We start from the raw sequence: 23224 nt of genomic DNA on the forward strand, positions 1-23224 counted from the left end.
AAACCGAGTCAAACAGCTGAAATAACACCAATTATGTTCATGTGTGGCGATTTTTGACCCACTTTGGCAAATTTAAAAAAACACACAGATGCTCAAAAAAACATAATTCTTGTTTAAAAAATGCACAAAATAGAGTTGAAATCATGTAAATTTCTCTTATTTTCTGAATTTTGTCGCATTTTTTCAAAATTTTGGTTTTAACCACTTGAAATAATAAAAATAAAAATAAAACTGGTCTAACTTGCGTAATTTTTGGTTTCATTTTAACGCAGTTTTGCTAAATAAATTCGTTTTTGCCTTTTTAAATTTTAAAAATCAAGTTTTTTTTCTTATTTTATATCAAATTTTGCAAGTTACGTAGAGCGAAACAAACAAAATGACATTAATTTCGGTTTATTTTTGCAATTTTTAAACGTGTTTTGGTAGAATCTTGGAAAATAAATACCTTTTTAGTTCAACAAAATAACAGCTGAAATAACATCAATTATGCCCATGTGAGATGATTTTTGACTCAGTTTGGCGGCTTAAAAAACGCAAGCATGCTAAAATAGTAATTTTTGTATTAAGTGCGCGAAATGAGTGTTTTTTTAATGGCGCCTGAGAATGTTATTTTAGTCGAGACCGCCAGGTCGAGACCTAAAAGACATTCGAAGGCGCCATTAAAACATGAATTTCGCCACGAAATACAAACAACGTTTTTTCTACAGCCTCCAGATGAAGAAAAAAGTAACAGAAATTAGTTGGAACAAAATGGTCTGATAAATCGAGTTGCTTGCATGGTTACGATGATAAATAAAAGTGATAGTTGCGAAAAATTTGTCACAATAGGTATTTTTGTTGAAGAAGTGTGATGGATTTTAGCAGCGAAAACGAAATAGATGCAATTGCAAGCGCGGCAGTGTCGAATCTTTTGCCTGCTAAATCAAGACCGCAGTACGAAAAAACGTATCTTCAGTTTCGGCAGTGGTGTTCTATGAAAAAGATTGATCAAGTAACGGAAAATGTTTTGTTGGCGTATTTGGAAGAAAAGTCTACCACCTTAAAGCCACCAACACTCTGGGCCCTTTATGCGATGTTGAAAGCCACCTTAAACGTTAAAGAGAATATCGATACACGTAAGTTTCCGAAGTTAGTGCCCTACCTGAAAAGCAAAAGCGTAGGTTACAGAAGCAAGAAGTCGCAAATTTTAGACAAAGAAGACATTAGCAAGTTTATTAATGAAGCAGATGACAAGATATATTTACTGATGAAGGTAAACTTATCATATTAGTGTAATACAAATCAAAACAACTCGTTTTATTTATAGACTGTGCTAATTTTGGGTATATCGGGAGCCCTTCGACGTGAAGAATTAGTTAAAATGAAGCTAACTGACATAGAAGATAAACAGTCTGTCTTAATTGTGAAGGTGCCTGATACAAAAACCCACTGCGAACGAATATTTACTGTTTCAAATTTAGAAAATATAGAAATTGTCAGAAAATATAGAGCTTTGCGGCCTCCACGGGCGACTAGTGACCGTTTATTTTTAAAGTATACCAACGGAAAATGTGTGAATCAAAATGTTGGAATTAACAAAATCGGAGAGATACCAAGTTTGATTGCAAAGTGGCTTAACAAAGACGAACCTAAAAAATATACTGGTCACTGCTTCAGAAGAAGCTCTGCCACTCTTTTGGCGAATGCTGGAGGTGATCTAATTTCAATTAAACGTCATGGGGGCTGGAGAAGCAGCACAGTGGCAGAAAGTTACATCGAGGACTCTTTGAATAATAAAATTGAAATTGCCAATAAAATTCAACCTTCTTCCTCCACAGAAGAAAACAAAATCACTCAACCTTCTACATCGGCTTCTTTTAATGGCGAAAATAACTTTCATTTACAAGCGTCTTCACTCAGGCCTCTGGGGATAAACGGGGGCACGTTTTCGTCATGCACATTTAATTTTCATATGTCAAAGTAAATATCTATTATTATTGTTTTGTAATATTGTTCTGTATAATTATAAAACCTTTAAAACTACCTCTCATTATCGATCCGTCTCTTCATTTCGGTTGCTGTTGATGTCTTTTCGTGTTACTAAAATTGTAACAGACATAAGTTGGAACAAAATGATCTGAAAAATCGAGTTGCCTGCACAGTTAAAAAATATTATTTTTTCACTGTGAAACCGTGAAAAAATAATATTTTTTCACAGTGAAAAAACGTCAAACTTCGCGCATAGGTAACCATGCATAAATGTCACGATTTTTTGACGGCTGTAGAAAAAAATAATTTTTGACAAATTTCTGGTTTGTTTCTAATAAAAATTTTGAAATTTATTGCATTTCCAGCAGATTTTTTCAAAAATATAAAAAATTCAAAATTCAACGACTAATTAAGTAGGTATATTAAGATTAGTATATTGAGACCTGACATAATGGCCGATTTGAATACATTTTTAAGAGACACGTATTAGACATAAAAAAGAAATCTTGCCGACCATAAAAGTACGTCATTTCCCCTGAAATTAATTTAAAAAAAGTAGCCAAAAATTTATTTAAAAAATCGCAATGGGTCAATTCTTCTGCACTTTGCTGGAGGCGTCGGCAATCAGCATAAGCCCACTCGCGGGCGCTTATCAGTGTCTTGTTATCGCATGTAGGTAATATAATTATTAATAAATCTAATTCAAACAAGAAGATTACGCGTTTTATCTCATCTCACAATAATATCGCACTTATAACCATGCACATATAAAAGGTGCTATCGTTGAGCCACTTATTAGTTGAAGTTCGAGGATGAACCTCTCCCGACCTTAACGCCAAAAAAAAAACACACAACATGTCAAAGTTGCTCAATTTGTTCGGCTCCAAAAACAAAAACAACAAATCGATGAAGTCAAACAGTGAGAATTTGACGAACGAGAAGAACAAGTACCACGAGGACGACAACCCTGCGCCCATCCTGGCCCGGAAGACGTCCTTGACGAAGAGCGGGAGGATGAAGGAGCGGAAGCGGAAGAATATCTCAGTGTCGGACTACTTCCCTGAAAGTGATAAAGTGGCCCAGAGCCCGGAGAAAAATGACGAGAATTGTGATCCTGACGAAGTCTTCAGTGTGGAAGAGGTTGTGCGAGAAATGCACCAGATTGGACGGATGGAGATAACTGCGTTGTGAGATTAGATCTCAGTTAGTGTGTAATGTTTTTTATTTATTGTACGTTTGTTACAAATGTGATATTTTGTTAATAAAATGTTTTTTATCTATGCAGTCTTTTGCGTCAGTCATGCACTCGAAACGTGAGTGGTTTAAGAACCAATTTCACGCCTTGATTAGATTTTTAATTAAGATACAATTCAACGACGGGCGCACTTGAGATTATTTTGTTTTGTTTTATTGATTGATGGGCGAACAGATTGAATTTTAATTTCAAGTAAATCAACATCGAGATGGAAACGTCCGTTTCACGCTATTTTGGGAGAGATAACTCTAAAAGTGAGGGTAAAGGTAATTCCAACCGTCGTGTGACATCATCCTAAAATAAATGTAGGAATATTTTCGCACAATCTCAAGATTTGTTTAATAATATAAAAAAATGTGGGTTAGTTTAAATATGTTTAATTAGGTCTGTAACACCTTCTATTTTTCCCAATTCTTCACTCTAATCGAGGTATTGGATAACATTACTTTCATAAATGTTCATTTCCTGATTTAGAAGTCGTTAATCTCGATTTTATTTTTGTTATTTGGCAATGACTTTCATTTCGTTCAATTACCTTACTTTATCTATTTAACTTTTGTGTATAAAAAATCATGTTGCAAAAAAGTACAGCTGAGATTATTGATAACAGCAATGGACAGGAAACATGTATTTGATAAAAAATAACAATGTTAATTACTCAAGTAATGATTAAGGATTTTTTATTCCAAAGTAGGGATTATTATTTATTAGATTGTTAAACTTTGTACCTTTTTCATTTCACTCTTGAAACATCACATGATCAATTCTTTTAAATACTAATATTAGAAATACTGAAATAAAAAGTTATGTCTCCATTATTAAGTTGCAAAAAGCTGATTTTGGTTGCATTATTATTTCAAAAAATTTAAAAACCAACAATCCAGAAAAATAAGTGCCACCAAATTATCTCACTCAAGTCATTAACAATATCATAAATATCGCAGAATTCGGGTTAGTTAGTAGTTATATTACCTAATATTCCGTAACAAAAATTATGTTTAGATTAAATATCTGGATACATAAGTGCTTAAAAAGCAATAGTTATAACTTATAATATAACAAATTCTCGCTGGTTCGCTTATTGCATTACGGATCTTTGTCGATAGCTTTTAATATTTAATTTTAATTTTTGTCAGATATAAAAAAAAACTGTAAAAAGACCATCAGGCTTTTAGAAAGTATTACAGTGATTTGCAGATTTATATCATTTTGTAATATTTTTAATATATTTTATAATCATCAAGACAATAACATAAATAATTATCAACAAAACACTTATGATAAAAAATTTCATAAGCGAAATTAAAAAAATATTTTCTCCAAAACATAAGTTCGAAAATGTGTTCAGGAATCTCCTAGTTAGACTAAATTTTTAAGTAATGTCACTAATGTTCTAAAAAAATATTGAATCTGACGAACTCCTTTGTTGCCACCTTTACAACATTTAGTTATTTAAACAAATTATACTTTTTGTTAATGATGGATTATCTATTATAACTATTCCGAATGGAACAGATCACTGGAAGAAGAAAGAATAAAATGTGAATAAAGATGAATTTTATCCACGAAAAAATAGTTTAACCTTATGAGAGGAAGGTGTAAAATAATGTTTTTGAGTAAAAAATTCCTTTATTCAAGTGTATCGTAAAATAGATCTTAGGACGTTTTAAGAACGTTTAATAAAATATAAAGGTTTAATTTATTCTTTTGATTAAACTGTTGTTTCAATCATAATATTTAGGGTTGCGAATTAAAATTGAATTATTTTCACAATTTACTGTGTTTATTGTGTTGTGACAGTGAATTCGTTCTGATTAAAAAAATATTCCAGTTATACTGGAAGTCGCTATCTTCTTTATTTTAAATGGAAAGCAATATTTTAATTACTAGAGTTATTTTAAGGTAGTTATCATAAGTTTTTCCTATACCTAAATTTATCCGTTTACAAAATATTTACAGTTTTTTTTTGGATTCACATCTTCCAGTTCAAAAATCGATAACTCTGCCATTTTTTAAAATTTGGAAATATATTTTGAGCTCCTTTGAAAGAGGAAGCCTAGATCTTTTCTTTGGTGTTTTCAAATTTCTAAAAAAGTATAACAAACTCCAATTTTTAAATTTAAGTTTGCAGAACTTTAAGCACCCATAACTAATTTTTTTCAAATGAAAGGCCAAAAGTTTTATTTCATTAAATGGTGGAGAATTTAATTCTGAATTGATCTGTATTAACATTCCCTATACTTATGTTTAATAGTTTTCAAGTTACAATAACTTTTTGTTGGTAGTGAGAAATTCATTAGTCACAAGACTATTCTCATACTTTGACATGGAAATGGATGAAAAAATGTGAGAAATTAAAGTTTTTTAAACCAACATTCAATGAATTTATTTTGTTTTTAGGGAATAGATAACAAAATTTTGAACAAAGATTATCATTTAAATATTGTTATGACAAATTATGCAACATAACTTGAAAATTATCACAGATAGGTATAGAAAATGCTAACACAGTCGATGCAGAAAAAAAATTAAATTTAATAAAATTTAAATCCTTAACTTGTTCTCCAATTTTGAACACACTGAAGGCTTTCTCTTTTACTTCTCCAAATATAATTTCGAAATTTCTAAAACTAAGAAAGTTACCGATTTTTTAAATCGGTGCAAATCCAAAAATTTTCAAAAAATCTTAACTCGAAAACGGTTAAACACAGGTATAGAGAAAGCTGATAAAAACGGCTTTAAAATAGCTCAACTAATCCAAAAACGCAGTGAAAAAAAACACTTTAAAATGAATTAAAAAATCAAAATGCACTCGATCTGTAACGTAAAACAGATACCGCCTGAGACAGAAATAATAAAATTTCTTATCTAAAGCACACAATACACAATTAGAGCAAATAAAGTGGCTTTTCGAATACGATGCACAAATCGGAAAAAATATACTACATATATTGTAGTACTAATGGGTAAAAATAAACAATTCGCAATAAATTTATAACATAATTTTGCAATTATTTCATACAATGATAAGCAACCCGAAAGTAAAATTAGGTCAAAACCAATGTTACATGTAAACACCAATAAACCACTCCGTTAGGTTCTAGAATCAACAGTGATAAAAATAAAGCTACAATTCCCAATTCCCAACCATCAAATTTTTAACTAATAAATGTAACGAAACCATAAATATTGCAATTCGCAGGTCATAAACCGACTTTTCCCATCAATCGTGTAAACAAAACATTTATTGCTTTTTCATGGGAAACAATAAAACAACTCTTTAAAAATAAATTTTTATTTTCCAAATTAGCAATCTCGTTCAGGCAACTCCAGATAAAACCTTATCAAGAAATAATACAGTTAAAATTAAGCAACAATTTATTCCTCAACGTCGATACTCTCAAGTAGCGACACATCTAAAATGCAAAACTTCGCCCTGCACATCGGACACGTGCACTTGGACGACAGCCACGTACTCTGCTGGTCGCTCTCCTGTCTCGAAGCGAACCATTTCGCCATGCAATCAACACACCACATCGGCTTGCAATAGCAAGTCGTACAGCCCTCATTCCCGCCCGCGTTATCCCCACACAGCTTCTGCAACTTGACGCTGGGGCGCGTCTGCATGCACCCAATACATTGGTCCAGCTCCTGAAAGCAAACTTCAGCGAAAATCCAGGCAAAGCCCCCCAACCTCTCTAGTCTCGTAGCGCGCGTTATTTTTAATAGTCTCCTTGAAGACGTCAACGAATTGCTCGGTCACAGATTTATGGAACTTGACGTTGGGCAAAATGGTGATATCTCTCGCTATTCTGTCTTCCAAGTCCTTGAAATCCGAGGCATTAATGCGGATAATAAACGTCTCGACACCGACTCGGGCCGACTTAACTTCGATGTTTAAGTATTGCGTTTCGTTGGTCGTTTGGAGCGAAATCCGGTGCGTGTCAGCTTTCTGGACCACTAAACTGGCGTCGCTTTGATGCGCCAGTGAAATCGTAAAGGGTTTCACTTTCAAAATCCAATTTTCGGTGGCTATCACTTTAATCACCGAGCTCGTTTGGACGCAGATTTTATCAACGCTGCAACGATACAATCAAACGCCTCAAAGGTGATTATAGTCGCAATAATACCGTCTAAATTCGGTGTTGATGTCACCGGCGACACTTTTCCAATCCCTGTTATTATTGTTGCAAAACTTGGCCAAATTGACCGCGATCGGGTGGTGTTTAAAATCGTCGATTATCCAGTTCCTAATCTGATAGAGCGCCAAAATTGGCAACGCCAGACTGGTCGTGAAAAACGCTTTCCAAAAGAGAGAACCGTCGATTATCAAAGAACTAACCTACAAGCCACCCTCGCGATTACGCCCCGGACCAAAGCCAACTCACGTCTTGGAAATACTCCGAGGCAAAGAGGGCGGTGATGTACCCCAAAGGCAACAGTGAATACACCCCCAATGTTACGATTGTGCGCTTTATGTGGTAACTTACGAAGTTTTCGTCCTCGGAGCCCAACACTCGGCTGAAGAGCGCAGGGATGGTGAAGCCGGCAGACACGAACTCGACAGGGGGGTAGATAATACAGAAGCTTAAAATTAGGTAAAATAAGGTGAAAATCACCTCTTCGGACATAATGAACGGACTAAATAAACAACACGCATTTTTTGAGGTTACGGCATTTGGGAACGTCAACGCACAGTGTCGCCACCGGTAGAAACTACTTTTTTGTTAATTTAATTTTTTTTAATTTCTCATTGTTATTTTTTTACCTTTACACTGTTATTATACTAATTCTATTCGCCGCATAACGATTCATAGTCTAGATTTTTTTGGAAACTTTTAGATTGTTTTCTGTTTGTATATAACTTCCTGGTTTTATAAAGACTACTAAAATTGTTTCCTTTGTGATGTACTTCTAGATATTTCTATTACACTTTAAAATTTCGTAAAGGATAATTTTTCAAAATGGTGATAAATTTTACGACAACGGCCTACTCGATTTTTTTTCGAAAAAACCATCAATAATTTTATTTCGCAAAAATCTTACACATTTTACAAATGAGACCCCACAAACCTTATCGACAAAAAGCTCATAAAAGATGCCATGCAATGGGACAATAAAATACAGGGTGTTGTATTTGAAAAAATCGAGTTATTGCAATTAGTAGTTTGTCATTTTCAGAAAATTGTAGTAGGCGTTGGAATATCGACTTCGAGTTCGCTTTTATTTCAAAAGATGGGCTAGAGTTTAGGGAATCGACTGGAAAACAATTGTTAAATTATCTTAAATGGTTCTAAAGTTATAATTTTTTGTGGGTCTTTGCACGTTGTAATTTTCATACATAATATGACATAAGACAAAAACTATGACAGATAAGTCGACAAAACTCGGGTACATTATATCGACACTCTGTATAAAGATTAAAATATTTTTAAGACGTGTCTTATTATAACACGTAGCGTTTAAAAAAGATAAGTTGATAGCTTGCATAGAAAACAGTTATGGAGCATGCATGCACCCACGGGTCACCCTGTATAAATTTCAAATCTTCATCTTTAACGAAGGGTAGTAAATAACTTTAATACTAATAATTCGCTTTATTTTTACAATTAAAGTGGGGTTTTTTATTCATTTTCATTTATTCACTATATACATCATTGTTCTTTCTAGCTTGCTTATTAATTATTTTCATAAACTATTCTTACCTGTTTAGTAAATATTAGGAGTAATTAGATAGTAATATACACATTTTTTTAAACAACCAATATCAATTCGATTTTTTTATTCTTTCTAAAAAAATATTTTTAAAACCATTCTTGATCCAGAAGACTTATTATAGTTATTGCTTCTAGACTTTTTACAATTAAAATTTACATATCTGATTAATTTTTTTATAATAAATAATAATAATAAAAATAATAAAATAATAATAAAGACAGAATTTTGCAAATCTAAAAGTATTTCCAGAAATTCCCTAAATTTGGTACTAAATTCAGTTGCAATTAAGATTGCATGTAAAACAAGAACAAACGGGAACAATCCGGAACAAAAGAGAACAAATCGGAACAATTGGGAACAAAAAAAAAATATTAGGTAATGTAATTATACTTTTAATGAGAGATCTTATTATTAAGACCTATTTTACATTGTTTTTAATGTTATTTAAAAAAAATATTTGGTAAAATTCGACGTTGGCGTTTTTATAGTTTTGAAACAGCTAGTACTTACCTAAATAAAACAATTATTTATTCAATAACGTAAATAAATAAGAAATATTGAACATATAACTGCACTGAGTTTCCTTCTTTGTGGTTTTTTTGTATGTTTTTTTTTTGGTAAATGGGTATTTTTCGGTGTAGGTTTCTTTTCATGTGTTTTTTTTACTTTGCGCTTCTTTCTTTCGTGTTCGTGGGCATTACATGTGTGGGGTTTTTTCTTATATGGGCATTTATGTTTGTGGGCTTTTTCTGGTCACCATTTCATAAAATAAAAAACTTTCCCGCATCTCGAAAATTTCACTACACAAATTTGCAACATTACAAGAATATATAATTTTTTCGGTTTCCTTTAATCAGATCTCAACTTTGTGTAGCTATGTAAAACTCTGCATCTTTTGAGGAATTTTTTGCAAAAAAATTAGTCTCTCGCTTTATGCAGATGGAAGATACGAGGATGTAAACGCAAAAATTGACCAATTTTAAATTTTTATAATTTTTCCCTAAACCATCTTTTTCATAATGAAAACAATTTTAAATTCAAAAACGAACTTTGAATTCGAATTTAGCAGAAAATTTTACATAACAATCAAGTGTTCTTGGTAGTTTTTCACCCTCTGTTAATTTGAATAAAATAAAAAAAATCAAGAGAATTTTTTTATGTAAAATTCTTTTTTAATGAAAACTTTCTTTCTAGCTCTTACCGACTTTGAATAACCTTTAAAAAAACACCTTATTTTCATTTTTTCAATCTCTTATCCCTTATAATTTGATTAAACGTTTTTAAATACTCCATAGTAACGTAAATCAAAAACGCAAGCTTTTCATTTGGAGACTTATTTGGCTAATTATTAAATTATTAAACAAAAGGAACAAACTTTAAGGTGGGTAGTGGGCTTCGGGGAACCACCCAAACCGCATTTGACTCGAGCATTTTATTAAATATATTAAATTAAGTTAAATAAGTTAGGAATGTACAGTGAGATCTACAAGTACTTTTTATATCATTTGGACACGGCCACGTTGTTTTGTGGCGCAATTTCGCTAGTGACGTGCTCCCAAGCGTTGACAGTGGCTTGGTAGTACTCAATTTGCTTGTTAACAAAATCAAGCAAAATCTTTTTAAGACATTGTTGCTTTTCGAGCTGCCAGTGTTCAATGTCGCTCCTGAGCGACTCGTTAGCGCACTCCAGACTGTCCTGGTTCGCCTCGACCTTCTTCAGCAACTGCGGAATGTAAACGCCTAACTTCTCCAGCTTCTCGTCGCAGCTCGGCTGCTTCCAGAGCGAAAAGCCGGCGGCTTGGGACGGATTATGTGACGACGCAATCAGCTTATCTTTCTCGCTGTGACGCTTGTTCAACTCCTCCAACGAGTTCTCGTACGCGCACTGATAAGCCTCGCGCTTCTTTATGGTGTCTTGGACCACGTCAATGTAAGTGAGGAAATCGCGGATCGGGTTACCGATAACCGTGGGGTAACTCTGGACTAGCATGTTCTGAGCGGCGGTATTGCGCTCCACAGCGCACCCGATGTTCTGCAACAGCGCGGCCAGTTCGGGCTCGCTAGTGGCCCACGTTGTGAAAATCGGGTGGTAACTGTTCAGCTCTACGATAAAATCGATGCGCTCTTTATTAATACGACTAGAAATTTTCTCGATTGAGGACAGCTTCTCGGATAAGACGGTTAAGTACGATTTGGTTTTGTCGAACTCCAAGTGGCGGTTTTTCAGCGCGCTGTGAGTCGAGTTGGAATGGCTTAAGGTGCGGATCTTGTTCTCTGAGTTGGTTCGTTGTCGGCGGTGTAAATTGAAGTCCTGGAAAAAATCGTGTATTTCTGCCACGACCACTTGGCGACTCACGGGTTGTTTGGCTGTGAGGAACGTCTTGAAATGCTCATTGCAGCTCAAAATCGGGTGATTAACGATGCGCGAAACGAAAACATTCAAAGCTTTCATCCGCAGTAGGATGAAGTCTTTCGAGTACCTATCTAGTTGGCCTATGAGCGAGTGCTTGCCGGGCAGTGGCTGCAAAATTGTGGCTAATAAAAACTATAGCTCGTAATGGGGGAGTTACAGGGACTATGCAAAAAGGGTGGCATTCGGTTAGCTTCTGACGCAACCAAATGAAGTCGTTGTAGCGTCTGCGGACGACGTATTCGTTCTCCGAGTATTCGATACGCGCGACTTTTGTTGTTATTCTGAAGGTGATGTAGGTTTCAAGCGTCTCGAGGTGCTTCTGAGGATTGTCTATTTTAACACTCAGGTCGGAGTTTTCGTCCATGTTTAGCTCGGATAAGTTTTCTATGTCTTGGATTGTTGAAAAACTTTCCAGGCTGGGTGATTGCACCTTAAATCACTGGTAATTAACTTTGTGACACCAATAACACAACCTACAAGAGAATTATCAATGGTTGAGCCGCTACATATGCTTGAGCGGTCGTAATCTTTTAAAATTGACGAAATTTCTTTACTCTCCACTACTATGTCTAAAACGGCAGAGGTGTTATTACTTGCCATAATAATAAAAAGTATTTGTAATGAAGTGAGGTTAGGTTAATTAGGACAGATGGGCGTAACTGCGTCAAGCATAAGAACTATCTGTTCGTACTACCGAATGTGTATCAGTTGGAACAATTTTTTTTCAACACCCAAGTGAGTGTTTTAATCGGGAATAAACAATGACTTTCTACTCTGATGAACTGCGCTTATTCAGTCTTCTTTGTCTGGGGCTTATTCTACGCTTTGAGATTGTCAACATAGGTAGGCAACACATTAAACTCAATGGTGGCAAAATGAAAGTTTTAGTTTGTGTTGTACAGCCAGAGAAAAAAGGTTTTTTTTTTGGATTTGCCAATCTCTACATCTGTAGTGTTGTGTATTTATTTGATAATGTTGTTAAAAACAATAAATATTTAACTTCTTACCTAAAAATTTAACGAGGACCACATTAAACTTTTTTCCGCATTGCGATCAAAGCGAAAGCTCAGTAACAATCCTATCGCCGCCCAATTTGAAGGCTTATATTGCAACAAGGCTTAAAATTAAAATTACATTAAAATCTAAAGTTTCGTATTAAAAAATGCCTAACAGTTGTCTAAACTTCCTTATTCAAGAAAAAAAAACTGTAAATTTTGACAGTGTCTAAGAATAAAATTGCGTACAAATAATCGCACAGCCGTAAACTAATTGCACGGCCGCAAAACTAATCGGACAGTTTGGTAACTGTATATTTACAGTATCGATGGATAGTACAAAAGTGACAATTTTCAACAATGGTCTTAGTTAAATCATGTATTTATCAATTATTTATTAGTTTTATTAATTAGAGTAACTTTATCAGTTTTTTTAAAATAATAAAAATAATTATCTTTTGAACGGTAATATTCAATTATAATACATTTTTTCCCTAGTTTATCAATCACATAAACACAAAACCGTCTCCTCTAATTTAAATTTAAATGATCGCATCTAATATAAATAAAATGAAATATTGTGGATACCCTGTTGTCTTGATAGGGTTTTCCCACTGTCTTTTATACAAGTTTCAATGCTTTTTGCCACTAATGCGAATTGGTGGTTGCATAACCATGTTATAGTAAGATGTCAATGGGAATCACATAAAATTAACTAGACACCCTCTGGTGACGAGATGTCGTACTTGCCGAAAACAGTAACGAAATTTTCGTAATTCCTCATTTAATGAATAACTTGGCAATTCTGCGTGTATACTGTTCATTTCTTACATTAAAGAGAGAGTCTAAAAGTAAATATTAACATTGCCTTTGATTGTGCAGTTTTTCGTTTTTATAAAGTGTTTTTTGTTGAAATTAGAAAGTGGATAATAAGTGAAAAAGATTTTATTTCTGATAATAAAGTGTTATTAAAACAATTTCATAATCAAAGACTATAAGTACTGGTTCATAGCCGACAGCGAACGCATGTTGGGCTCAAAAAAAACAGTAAACTATTGAAGTTAGAATTTTTCCACTGAAAAAAATACTTGGGTGAATCTACAAAAATAAAATGTTCCAAAAATTAGGTTTTCAATGTCATTTTTATAATTTTACAATAAAGTAAGTGAACAGACAGTCATTCGTTCTTCGTGTTTTTCTCGTCATCTTTATTTGTTCCTTGCACCAAAGGTACAATAGTCATTCCCTGTAGGTAATGCAATAATTGTGAAGCCCCAAAATTTATAAACATTGTTCAGAGGCGCCCCCAACGGTAATTTTACTTGGGAAATAATGTTGGGGAATTGAAAAGAAAAGTCGTTGTTTGAAGATTGCTCTTTGAAATATATTTTTGAAGTTTGCAACTTGAATAAAATTTAAAACACTGGAAACGAATCGTAATCATGAATTGCACAAATGACGTTATGTAACAGTGACACAATATAAAAATATATTCTAAACAATACAAAACAAAACTATTAAGTATAATATCATTATCATCAGCGCTCAATTTTAACAACACCTCTAAAGTAACTACGATTAAAATATTGTCTAGATCCGACAATTGCTTTCATTTCATATGATAAAGTCATCACTTTAGAGCTACATCATTGTTATGTAAAATTGAAATAAAATCACCTAAAATAAATAATCTATAAGTTAACCATAAAACGGAATGATCACATAGTAGAGAAGAATTAGCTAGTGAAGATATTTTGTTGGGAGGCATCATTTTCGAAGTCACTCCAGGCATTGTTCAATTCCATAAAAATCAGCTTGGCCATGTTCTCGTTATCGGTACCCGTTTGCTGCAACCGATGGTCATAACAGCCCCAAAAAATAAAACCCACTGACCTTATCCGGATGCACCGCCAAACAGGCCTTCCTGTACGCCTTCTTAACATCGGCGGGTGTCACCAGCTGCGACATATCGCACTTATTCCACTTCGTCCCTTCCCACAGGACCGTATGTAGCGAACACAGCAACGCCCTGATATTGTTCTTCTTGCCCTCTTTCTGCAAAACAAAAATCAGCCCCGCCCCCTTAAACTGCACCCCTTACCCATTCCATGATTTTAATCTTATCAGGGTCCATGTAAGTCGCCATATCCTCTTTCCTCATATCGTTGATCGTCCTAGGGGCGTTGTCTTTCTTCGCGCTGAACTTGTACCCCTGCGACCCCAGCAAATCCCCAAAGACATCATCGCTCTTCGGCTTCCCTTTCTCGCCCTTATCGCCGAACGCATCAAAGTGGGATCTGCTGTAATCCGGCGACTTGGCTTGGTGTTGCGGCGTGACGGGCTTGTGTTGGGGGGTGCCCCCTTGTTGGGGGGTCGTGGGGGGGACTTTGATGGGCGAGGACGCGTTGCTGTTCCACGCACCTCCGCCCAGATTGCCCAAGTCGGAGAAAAAGTCGGTCGGTTTCTGGGGCTGGGGCTCGGGGGGCTTAGTCGGAGGGGCCGAATTGAAATTACCCCAATCGCCGAGGAGGTTATTTTGGGGGTCCGAGGAACCGAACGGGTCAAAGAGCGACGGCTGGGGGTTGGGAGCGGGATTCGAGGGAAATGAGGGGAAGTTGTCGTTGGAGGAATCCAAACCGCTTAAGAGATCGAAGTTTGAGCTTGCGGAGGGCTTTATGGTCGAGGGGTTGGGGGTGGTGTTGAGGTTGAGTAAGTCGACGGCTTCGATTAAGGGGGGCTCCACTGGCTTAGGCGTTGGCTGACAAAAAAAATTAAAACATTGACGCCGAATTTTTATGCGAAAACTTAAAAAATTTGAAACAAACACATTATACAGGCACTTTTTTACAGATAATTTAATGATGTTATCAGCAGTTTTTTAATCATTCGTTTAACTGTAATAAGTTGTATTTTGTTAAATGTCATGATTGGCAATGATATTTTCGAAATGTTTATTTTTTTCTGAACTGAAAACAATATAAATAGTTTGATATTTTTATATACTTTTGATAAAAATATATTTAGAATATTTTAAAATAGTTGGCCATGAAAAAATTATTTCACATAAAAGGTGTGAATAATCTAGAAATCTTGTCAACGCTTATTATAGTTAAAAATGTGAAATTATAAAAATAATAATTATTATTATTATTATAAAAATAAGCTATGTTAAAATAATTTTCGTCGCAAATTTTTATTAAACAAAAATTGTGCACAAAATTGAAAACGATGTGTTACTACCATTTGATGACACTTTTTTATGATTTAATGAAGTGCAATGTTATGTATTTTTTACCGTAATTTTCTTTTTCCGACATTTCATGTTTAATTAGAAAATAAAAAGACAATGTAAGCTTGCCATTTTAAACTTATTAAAAACAAATATTTTTTATTAATTGCAAAAATTTAATCTAATAATAATTTATTATGCTGTTTGAATTAATTAGCGTTTAAAAAATTGTTAAATTATAAATACTTGTTGGGTAATATATTTTTCATAGTTTTAATTCGGAAATAAAATTAACTAGACGCCCTCTGGTGATGACTTTTAAACTATGTCGAAAACAGTAACGAAATTTTCGTAATTCCACATTTAATTGACATTTAATGAATTGTTCAACAATTTTGCGTGTATAGTGTTAATAACTTACAAAAATTTTTCATAGCCTACTATAAAGAAAAAGCAAAACCTTGTTTTATAAATATATAAACATAATGAATTACACAAATAGACATATCAAATCAGAAAAAATAAGCTTTTCAAAAATATCACAGCCGCCTATGATCCCTATTTGAAAAAATACAATGCATGTTATTACAGGTAGAAAATGAAAAAAAAGGTGATAACATTATTAAATTCTCTGTAAAGAGTGCCTGTATAATAATGTCTTTGTTTCAAATGTGTATCTTTTATTATAAGAAAGATATTATTTTTTTAAGATTTCGCAAAAATATCATTTTTTGTTTATAAGTCAAATACAAAAAACGATAGCGAGATGTGGTTTTGACCAATCATACTACTGTAAAGAAAAAGCAAAACCTTGTTTTTTTAAATATTTAAACATAATGAATTACACAAATAGACAAATCAAATCAGAAAAAATAAGCTTTTCAAAAATATCACAACCGCCTATGATTCCTATTTGAAAAAATACAATGTATGTTATTACAGGTAGAAAATGAAAAAAAAAAGGTGATAACATTATTAAATTCTCTGTAAAGAGTGCCTGTATAATAATGTCTTTGTTTCAAATGTGTATCTTTCATTATAAGGAAAATATGATTTTTTTAAGATTTCGCAAAATGTTATTTTTTGTTTATAAGTCAAAAACAAAACACGATAGCGGGATGTGGTTTTGACCAAAATTATTTTGTCAAAAATCGGATCCGAGAATCTCTTAATTTCGGATATCCCCTATTCGAACATCCAAAATATAACACCCTGTACATCTTCTTACAGCTGTAATCTTTCAGACGAACCGATCGGTATCGTAAATATTTTCAGGTCACCCTTGTAAAAACATCTTATTGTGAGCGTTGCCTATCTTAAACACCATTATCTGTTGTAAAATTTTATGGTGTGCAAAGAAAACGTTGCTACAATAATTCTTTCCTGCATATTTTTTCTCGTAATGACTTCGTTCCTTTCACTTTATTTAATAATTTCTTCTCAAAATTAAAATATAGCTTTTATTTTAGTTAATTCAGTCAAGCTTTTGCTTAAGAACACTTAAATTACCTTGACTTGCTCGGCCTCGGAATCGCTGGAATCTTTCTGTTCTAGTTCTACGTGTGCGGGCCTGGGGGACGGGGGCGCAGGCCTATTCGGACGCTCTGAAGGCTTCTGGGGTGACACTTGCACCCGCTTTGGTTGTTTACTGGCTGTAAAAAACAAAAAATCGCTTTTTTCCTTTGACAAAATCAATCATTACCAAAATTATCTATCGTCTCGTCTTGTTCTAACTTCGAACTAAACATAGTATCACAAACACGTTGCGTCTTGTCCGTCAACCATGGGGGCGGCTGTGAGGGTTTTCGTTCCGAATCGGACACAAAAACGTTTAAAAGAACCATAAATCTGTCCTGGTAGTGATCCTGACCGTCGGATATTTCATCCAATTCCGATCTAAAACCAACTGTTCAAAAAATTATTCCACAAAAATAGACCAATACTTGTTAAATTTCAAACAGGTTTCCTCCTCCGGTATAAAACCGGTGTGTAATTGCAGTTGGCAGATTTTAATCCCTGTAGCCTTGCCTTGGGTCATGACGCCCCCTAGGATGTTTCTTGCGTGGTAAATGGTGATGCAAACGTCGCCACAAACGCTCACATTGATCGGCAATAAAACCTGCAATTTTTTTCGTAAATATTTTTCCCAAAATGTGGTAACAACAAGTTACTTTTCCTTCGGTAACATTATACAATCTCATTTTTTCGTAGTCTTGTAGCGTCGAAAGTAAGCACCGATTCTCGCTGTAAACCTCCAAATACGGGCGACACCCATCTCTAAAAACCAAACTATATTTTCGTCCACAACCAAAATAACCCACACGGACCTAATTTTGGTGAAAAGTGGGACCGGCTGCATCTGAATCGAGACAAAAGTGACCGGTTTATAGTGCGGATAAGCCGGCGGGTTTTTCACAATATCTGCCAAATAGTACAGGTATCTTAATTCGGAAGGTCTCATATTGGGTGGACAGCGCTTGACGGCAAACATTTGTAGGGCATCTTCAGGAACTTCGTAAAGAAATGAATAAATAAGTAAGCCGCATACGAGGGTGGCAGAGGTGGCTTTTCCGTCCTGTAAACAGTTTTTTACCTCACTGAAGATTCTAGATTAAAATCGTAATTTTTTTACAATGAAATAATTATCTGATAAGGCACAATAAATGGATCAGATGTTGTTTTTTATGCAACTTGACGCACGGTAATTCAATATGTTTATTTAGACTAAGTGGCAATCTACAGATAATCCGTTTGTGATACAATTTTTGTTAATTGATGTAATCGTGGATTTTTACAATTTTAAGTATCGAGGGGGCTTGAGTGTTCAAAGTGCACTAAAGTGTTTTCCCCCTTTACTTCATTGTTTTATTCATACAACATGGTTATTATTGATAAGGAAATTAGATTATTAGTTATTGAATTGACGAAAAACAAGCAGATTTTATTAAATTTTCGATAAGATCGTGTTTTTTGATGCTCAAAACTAATTGGTTTGGAGCACAACTTGTAGGTAAATAAAACCCTCAAATTCCAAATTATAACAAAATTATTCTCGAAAGAGCACAACTAATGTTTTTTTTTTAAGAAATCGTCAGATATTTTTCTAAGTGGAACGAATTATTACTAATTTGGTTCGGAATTACTGTACACAAAAGTTTTAACATTTTTATATTTTACGTAAAATCCAAATATTCTAACACAGGAATTTATTCCAAAGAAAACAATTGGTTATATTCAATCTTCCTAAATTCAACATGAAATTTGTCATTCATTAAGTATCTGTGTTTAGTTTTCTTCAAAAAACAATTATCTTCAGAAATATATGGATTAGTCAATTTAGTCCAGTCTTCAGTTAAACTAGTTGATCATTTTTATTGTTATTTACCTAAACTTATGATTACAAATTTTCACCAAATATTTATAGGTGATTTTAGTCACTTTAGTGAATAGGTACGTAAAAGCTATATAAAAATTAACAATCTCCAAAAAGTTAATCCTTGAGATATCGGTCAAAATATAGCCGATTTTATCCAGTTTTTGTTAAAATTGTAAAAAGTGTTACCTATCTAAATTAGTGTTTTTGATAAATTGCATCATCAAAACGACTTACGTAAAATCAATTTCTTCTTACGCAAAACACGGGTATCACAAATAAATTACTTTTATAAACATTACATTTATAAACCATAGTTCATAAAAAGTAAATCAAGGATTAATAGATTTCATTATGTTAATAGCTTTCTAGTTTTTGGTAAATTTTTTAGTGTGTTTAAACAGTTAAAATCTACGACAAATATGCAGGGTAAGTCTGTTACCAGTATATATTTTTTGTATGAATGTGAATTCTTTTAGTAATTTTCTACAGTTCCTTGTAATTAAAACAAATTAATTAATATTAACACATTGAAAAAATATATACTTCCATTGACATTCTGAAAATAAAATGCTTAATGTTAATTTATTAGAAAATACTTTAAAAAATTGTTGCTAGCCCCTTCAAAAAAAGTCTAGTCTATATATACCTCATATATTCCATTACAAATTTAATTGAGATAATATTGTAATAATAAGTATTTTTGGGACAAAACATAATTTAAAAATGATTTCTTTTTCCAGTATGTCATTAGTCATTACAATCAAAGGATTTTTCCACTAACTTAATATCACAAATGATAAAAAGGAGGGAAATAAAATTCAAAATATATACCACAAGTTTACTTCTAGAAGATTTACATAAGAGTTAGAACTAGGGATCAAATGTTAACCCGGACAATATTATAAAATAAACGTAAAATTTTGAAAACTACACAATAGAGCCACTAAATATATCTGTAATTATTTTGAATTGGAAATGGAAATATTTTCAATATTTTTAATATTTAAAAAAATCTTGGAATGAATTGGAAAAATGTAGGTATGCAACTTTTAAAAAATGAATTTATTACATTTTGCAAATGTGTTACCGGGTAGAGTTTTACTAAAAAAAACTGATATGGAAGGGTGGCTTATTTTTTATACTATATTTTTATACTGTTGTTTTTTATTATATTTTTTAATATAATAGTACTACTAATAAAACTATTATGAAGCATTGTTTTTTTTAATTTTGTAATATCTTGTTCGAAAAATAAATTAAAATTAAATTATTTAAATAAATAAATATATTTTTTTAAATAATTAAAATTGAAATTTTTTTTTATTAAACTAATAAAAGAATTCTAAACAATAGAAACTAGAAATCAGATAAACAAGATATCATTTCTATTATGTTGAATCAGGGGCTGAAAAAGAATTCAGGTGGAAATCCTAGTTAGAACGCTTTCGAGATATACGTCTCATTATCAGTGCCAAAATTCTTTGTGTAATTAGTATTTTTTTTATTAATAACTAATTTCATTAGTCCTTTAATTAGATTTAATGGCAAAGCCATTACATACAACAATTCAATGTTGCCAATATTTTTTTAAATAATTTACTCATCCGGTACTTTTAGCAAAACTTGAATTATGAAATAGACAAATGTTCTACACAAAAAACAAAAATGAAATTATGTATGAAAATTATTACCAACTTGATAAAGGTTTAATCAACAATCATTTATAAATAAATAGTTTATAAAACATTAATAATATCACCCAGTCTCTGTGGATTTCAAATTTCTTTTTGAGAAATAAATCAAAATATGCCAGATTTTATTGTTTTCGTCAAACAGACTGTTTATAAAAGAGTGTAGGATCTCAGGTGGTTCTAGAATTTAAATTTAACGCATTTAATCATTCATTTATAGACAGATTTATAATGTTCTATTTTCCTGATGATCTGCCGTCGTAAATTACATTTACTAAATTTTAAACTGCAACAAAAATTTCTTGTAGAAAGACAATGGAATTGATGTAAAATTTGTTTCATCTTACTTAATAAATTACTAACTAAATAAGTTCTAACTAATCAAGCAAAATCTTTGTTAGGTATTTTGACCTATCCATGAAATAATTACGTACATGTTGAGGCATTTCGCCTTTTGCACCAACTAGAATTTTTTGTAACACAATTAACCATTGATTATTATTCTTTCTTTGGTCATAAGTTCGTGTTTTTTATTTCCATGTTCAAACATTCAAGATCTTACCGTGCAGTGAACAACGACCACATTCCGACTATCACCAGCCAAATACTGATAAATATCCTCGCAAAGCTGGTACAGCGAATTCAACAACGGAGCTTTAAAATGTTCAGGATACGCAAACGTACAATCGACAACCCTCGCTTGCCCAAACTTCGAATGATACGACTTCCCGCTAAGATTATAAACGGAATACTTCAAATTCGGATGCCTCGAGTCCAAAAACACGCGCACATCTTCAATATGATTAGTTTTATACGCAGATTCAATACCCTCAGACGGATACGGCATCACCAAAATACGCGAAGTCACATAACTCACATCCAAATCCGTCCTCGCTATCGATCTAAAAACGCCAATTAAAAAATTAAAATTAGAAAAATACAAACTGACTGTTGCATCGTTGCCATCACTTTCGAACTCGTATCTTTCAAATTCTTCAAAAAACTCCCGGCTCCGCCCTTCAGCGACGAGAACAGCCCCGACTGCTTCCCCTCCGGGGGCCGCTGCACGGGCATTGCGGGCCTCTGGGGGGGCTGCGGGGGCCGCTCGGGGGCCGGCTGCGGCTTGGGGGGCACCGGCCGCGGCGGCGGCTTCACGTTGTTGTGGACCCCATCGCCGGAGCTGTGGTCGGGCTCCGGGGACTGCTTCTGCTGGAACTGCAAGGGGGCCCTCAAATTGAAACCGTTGGACTCGGCGATGGCAGCCACCCGCTCCAGCACTCCGGACACGGTCAAGCGTTGCTCGGGATTGACTTGGAGACAGCCACCTTTTATACATAATTGGGGGCTCAATTGGACCACAAAAGGATTACTTACGGATAATGTCTTGGAAGCATGAATATTTAGGATCGGGAGGAAGATTGTAATTAGCGTTAATAATTCGCAATTTAGCGCTGTCTTCAAACGGGTGCTTCATGTAACAAAAGACGTAGAGGAGACAGCCCAGGGCCCAGATGTCCACAGGGGGGCCCACGAAATAGTTGTTCCAAGTGTCGACCATTTCGGGGGCGCGGTACATGGGGGTTGTACAGTGCGCCATCTGAAAAACACGATGAGAAAAGCCCCCCAACTGTCTTTTATTACATTTTCTTCCAGACTGTCGTGTTGGTTGGCAGACCAGGTCAGGTCAGGTCTAAATATTTCAACAGTGGCTGAACCAAAGTCACATAGTTTTATTGTACCGTCTCTACTTATCAATAAATTCTCTAGTTTTAAGTCTCTGTGTATAATTGGCGGATTCTGCGAGTGCATGTGTGCCAAAGCCCGACATGTTTGATAGAATATTCGTGTGATGATTTCCGGCTCGAAGGGGGCACTCCTCGCCTGCAAAATCTCGGCCAAGGAGCCTCCTACAACCCCCAGAAATTACAAAATCGTGACTGGGGCCCCAAATACCTGTGCACAACTCTGTGACCAACAAAAACTCCGCCTTCCCATGTGTGGTCTGTGATTTATCAATAAACGACGCCGACAAATACTGGATAATGTTGGGGTGCCCTGCCAGCTTCTTCAGGATGTTAATCTCCTGCATAATGTTGTTCTTTGCTTCTTCATCTGCGGCCAAAAGTCTCTGCCAAAGAAAATTGGAGAATTCGGCCGAAAATTAAGAGAAACTTACTTTCAAAGCGTAGTCTTTGCCCGTGGCCACGTCCTGGGCAACGAAAACTACAGCAAAACCGCCTGGAAATCATGGTAAATAAAGAAAAATCAATATTGAAAATTAACCTTCAGCAATGACTTTTTTTATTCGGAGTTTAACATTAGAAATTTCTATTACTTGGCCCACGAAATTGTTGTCACTTTGCCCGTTCGTGGGGCCACTAAAGTACTCATATGCTGATTTAAATAAGTCACTCATTTTACGTGGAAAATTCGAGGAAACTCATAACAAAACCCTCGATAAAAATGATTTGTTTAGGGATTTTTTCGCCGAAGTACACCCCCACACGCCCCCAGACAAGTGTTGCCAAACTTGTGTGGTGTAAAAACTGCCAGACCGAAAATAATTCTAACAATTTTCG

General features: G+C 34.2%; 4 protein-coding genes across 6 annotated transcripts; 1 reads left to right on the forward strand and 3 right to left on the reverse strand.

Moving 5' to 3' along the window:
• Window positions 1–548: 548 nt before the first annotated feature.
• On the forward strand, window positions 549–2022 carry LOC135265429 (uncharacterized). 3 transcript variants are annotated; one of them, XR_010333085.1, is made up of 3 exons: window positions 549–1115; window positions 1168–1252; window positions 1307–2022. XR_010333085.1 is itself a non-coding variant. In XM_064354912.1 (3 exons), the coding sequence occupies exons 1-3, from the start codon at window positions 851–853 to the stop codon at window positions 1961–1963; spliced, it is 1014 nt and encodes a 337-aa protein (XP_064210982.1). In that variant the 5' UTR covers window positions 549–850; the 3' UTR covers window positions 1964–2022. The 3 variants fall into 3 exon arrangements, 2 of the variants coding, with proteins under 2 accessions (XP_064210982.1, XP_064210981.1); XM_064354912.1 differs by having other exon boundaries at window positions 1161–1252; XM_064354911.1 differs by having other exon boundaries at window positions 549–1252.
• A 4480-nt stretch (window positions 2023–6502) lies between these two features.
• On the reverse strand, window positions 6503–7970 carry LOC655383 (uncharacterized protein). Its single transcript, XM_008199574.3, has 4 exons — window positions 7612–7970; window positions 7354–7565; window positions 6918–7302; window positions 6503–6874 (listed from the first exon to the last, which is right to left on the reverse strand). Exons 1-4 carry the CDS (start codon window positions 7852–7854, stop codon window positions 6602–6604), a joined length of 1113 nt encoding a protein of 370 aa, XP_008197796.1. The 5' UTR covers window positions 7855–7970; the 3' UTR covers window positions 6503–6601.
• A 2388-nt stretch (window positions 7971–10358) lies between these two features.
• On the reverse strand, window positions 10359–12157 carry LOC655459 (sorting nexin-30). The gene is made up of 4 exons (XM_962003.4): window positions 11832–12157; window positions 11512–11784; window positions 11298–11462; window positions 10359–11252 (listed from the first exon to the last, which is right to left on the reverse strand). The coding sequence occupies exons 1-4, from the start codon at window positions 11952–11954 to the stop codon at window positions 10443–10445; spliced, it is 1371 nt and encodes a 456-aa protein (XP_967096.2). The 5' UTR covers window positions 11955–12157; the 3' UTR covers window positions 10359–10442.
• A 1551-nt stretch (window positions 12158–13708) lies between these two features.
• On the reverse strand, window positions 13709–23194 carry aux (auxilin). Its single transcript, XM_962100.4, has 15 exons — window positions 22929–23194; window positions 22822–22883; window positions 22599–22773; window positions 22287–22552; window positions 22020–22242; window positions 21595–21970; window positions 21208–21547; window positions 17906–18153; window positions 17750–17855; window positions 17522–17697; window positions 17281–17474; window positions 17088–17230; window positions 14451–15107; window positions 14243–14404; window positions 13709–14196 (listed from the first exon to the last, which is right to left on the reverse strand). Exons 1-15 carry the CDS (start codon window positions 23059–23061, stop codon window positions 14086–14088), a joined length of 3372 nt encoding a protein of 1123 aa, XP_967193.1. The 5' UTR covers window positions 23062–23194; the 3' UTR covers window positions 13709–14085.
• Between the last annotated feature and the right edge of the window lie 30 nt (window positions 23195–23224).

The sequence above is a fragment of the Tribolium castaneum genome, chromosome 2 (genome assembly GCF_031307605.1).
Source record: "Tribolium castaneum strain GA2 chromosome 2, icTriCast1.1, whole genome shotgun sequence".
In the NCBI taxonomy this organism is placed as follows: domain Eukaryota; kingdom Metazoa; phylum Arthropoda; class Insecta; order Coleoptera; family Tenebrionidae; genus Tribolium; species Tribolium castaneum.

Excerpts from the sequence above, each read along its gene's own strand:
- aux (XM_962100.4), bottom strand. The coding sequence starts at position 23,061 with ATGAGTGACTTATTTAAATCAGCATATGAGTACTTTAGTGGCCCCACG. Across the intron at positions 22,884-22,928 it reads AAAAAAAGTCATTGCTGAAG|GCGGTTTTGCTGTAGTTTTC; the intron begins GTTAATTTTCAA and ends CATGATTTCCAG. Across the intron at positions 17,475-17,521 it reads ACCTGTTTGAAATTTAACAA|ATCGGAATTGGATGAAATAT; the intron begins GTATTGGTCTAT and ends AGTTGGTTTTAG.
- LOC135265429 (XM_064354911.1), top strand. The coding sequence starts at position 851 with ATGGATTTTAGCAGCGAAAACGAAATAGATGCAATTGCAAGCGCGGCA. Across the intron at positions 1,253-1,306 it reads AGATATATTTACTGATGAAG|ACTGTGCTAATTTTGGGTAT; the intron begins GTAAACTTATCA and ends TTTTATTTATAG.
- LOC655383 (XM_008199574.3), bottom strand. The coding sequence starts at position 7,854 with ATGTCCGAAGAGGTGATTTTCACCTTATTTTACCTAATTTTAAGCTTC. Across the intron at positions 7,566-7,611 it reads CCTCGGAGTATTTCCAAGAC|GTTAGTTCTTTGATAATCGA; the intron begins GTGAGTTGGCTT and ends GGTGGCTTGTAG. Across the intron at positions 6,875-6,917 it reads CGCGCTACGAGACTAGAGAG|GAGCTGGACCAATGTATTGG; the intron begins GTTGGGGGGCTT and ends GTTTGCTTTCAG.
- LOC655459 (XM_962003.4), bottom strand. The coding sequence starts at position 11,954 with ATGGCAAGTAATAACACCTCTGCCGTTTTAGACATAGTAGTGGAGAGT. Across the intron at positions 11,785-11,831 it reads CAACCATTGATAATTCTCTT|GTGCAATCACCCAGCCTGGA; the intron begins GTAGGTTGTGTT and ends CAGTGATTTAAG. Across the intron at positions 11,253-11,297 it reads TCCTCACAGCCAAACAACCC|GACTTCAATTTACACCGCCG; the intron begins GTGAGTCGCCAA and ends GATTTTTTCCAG.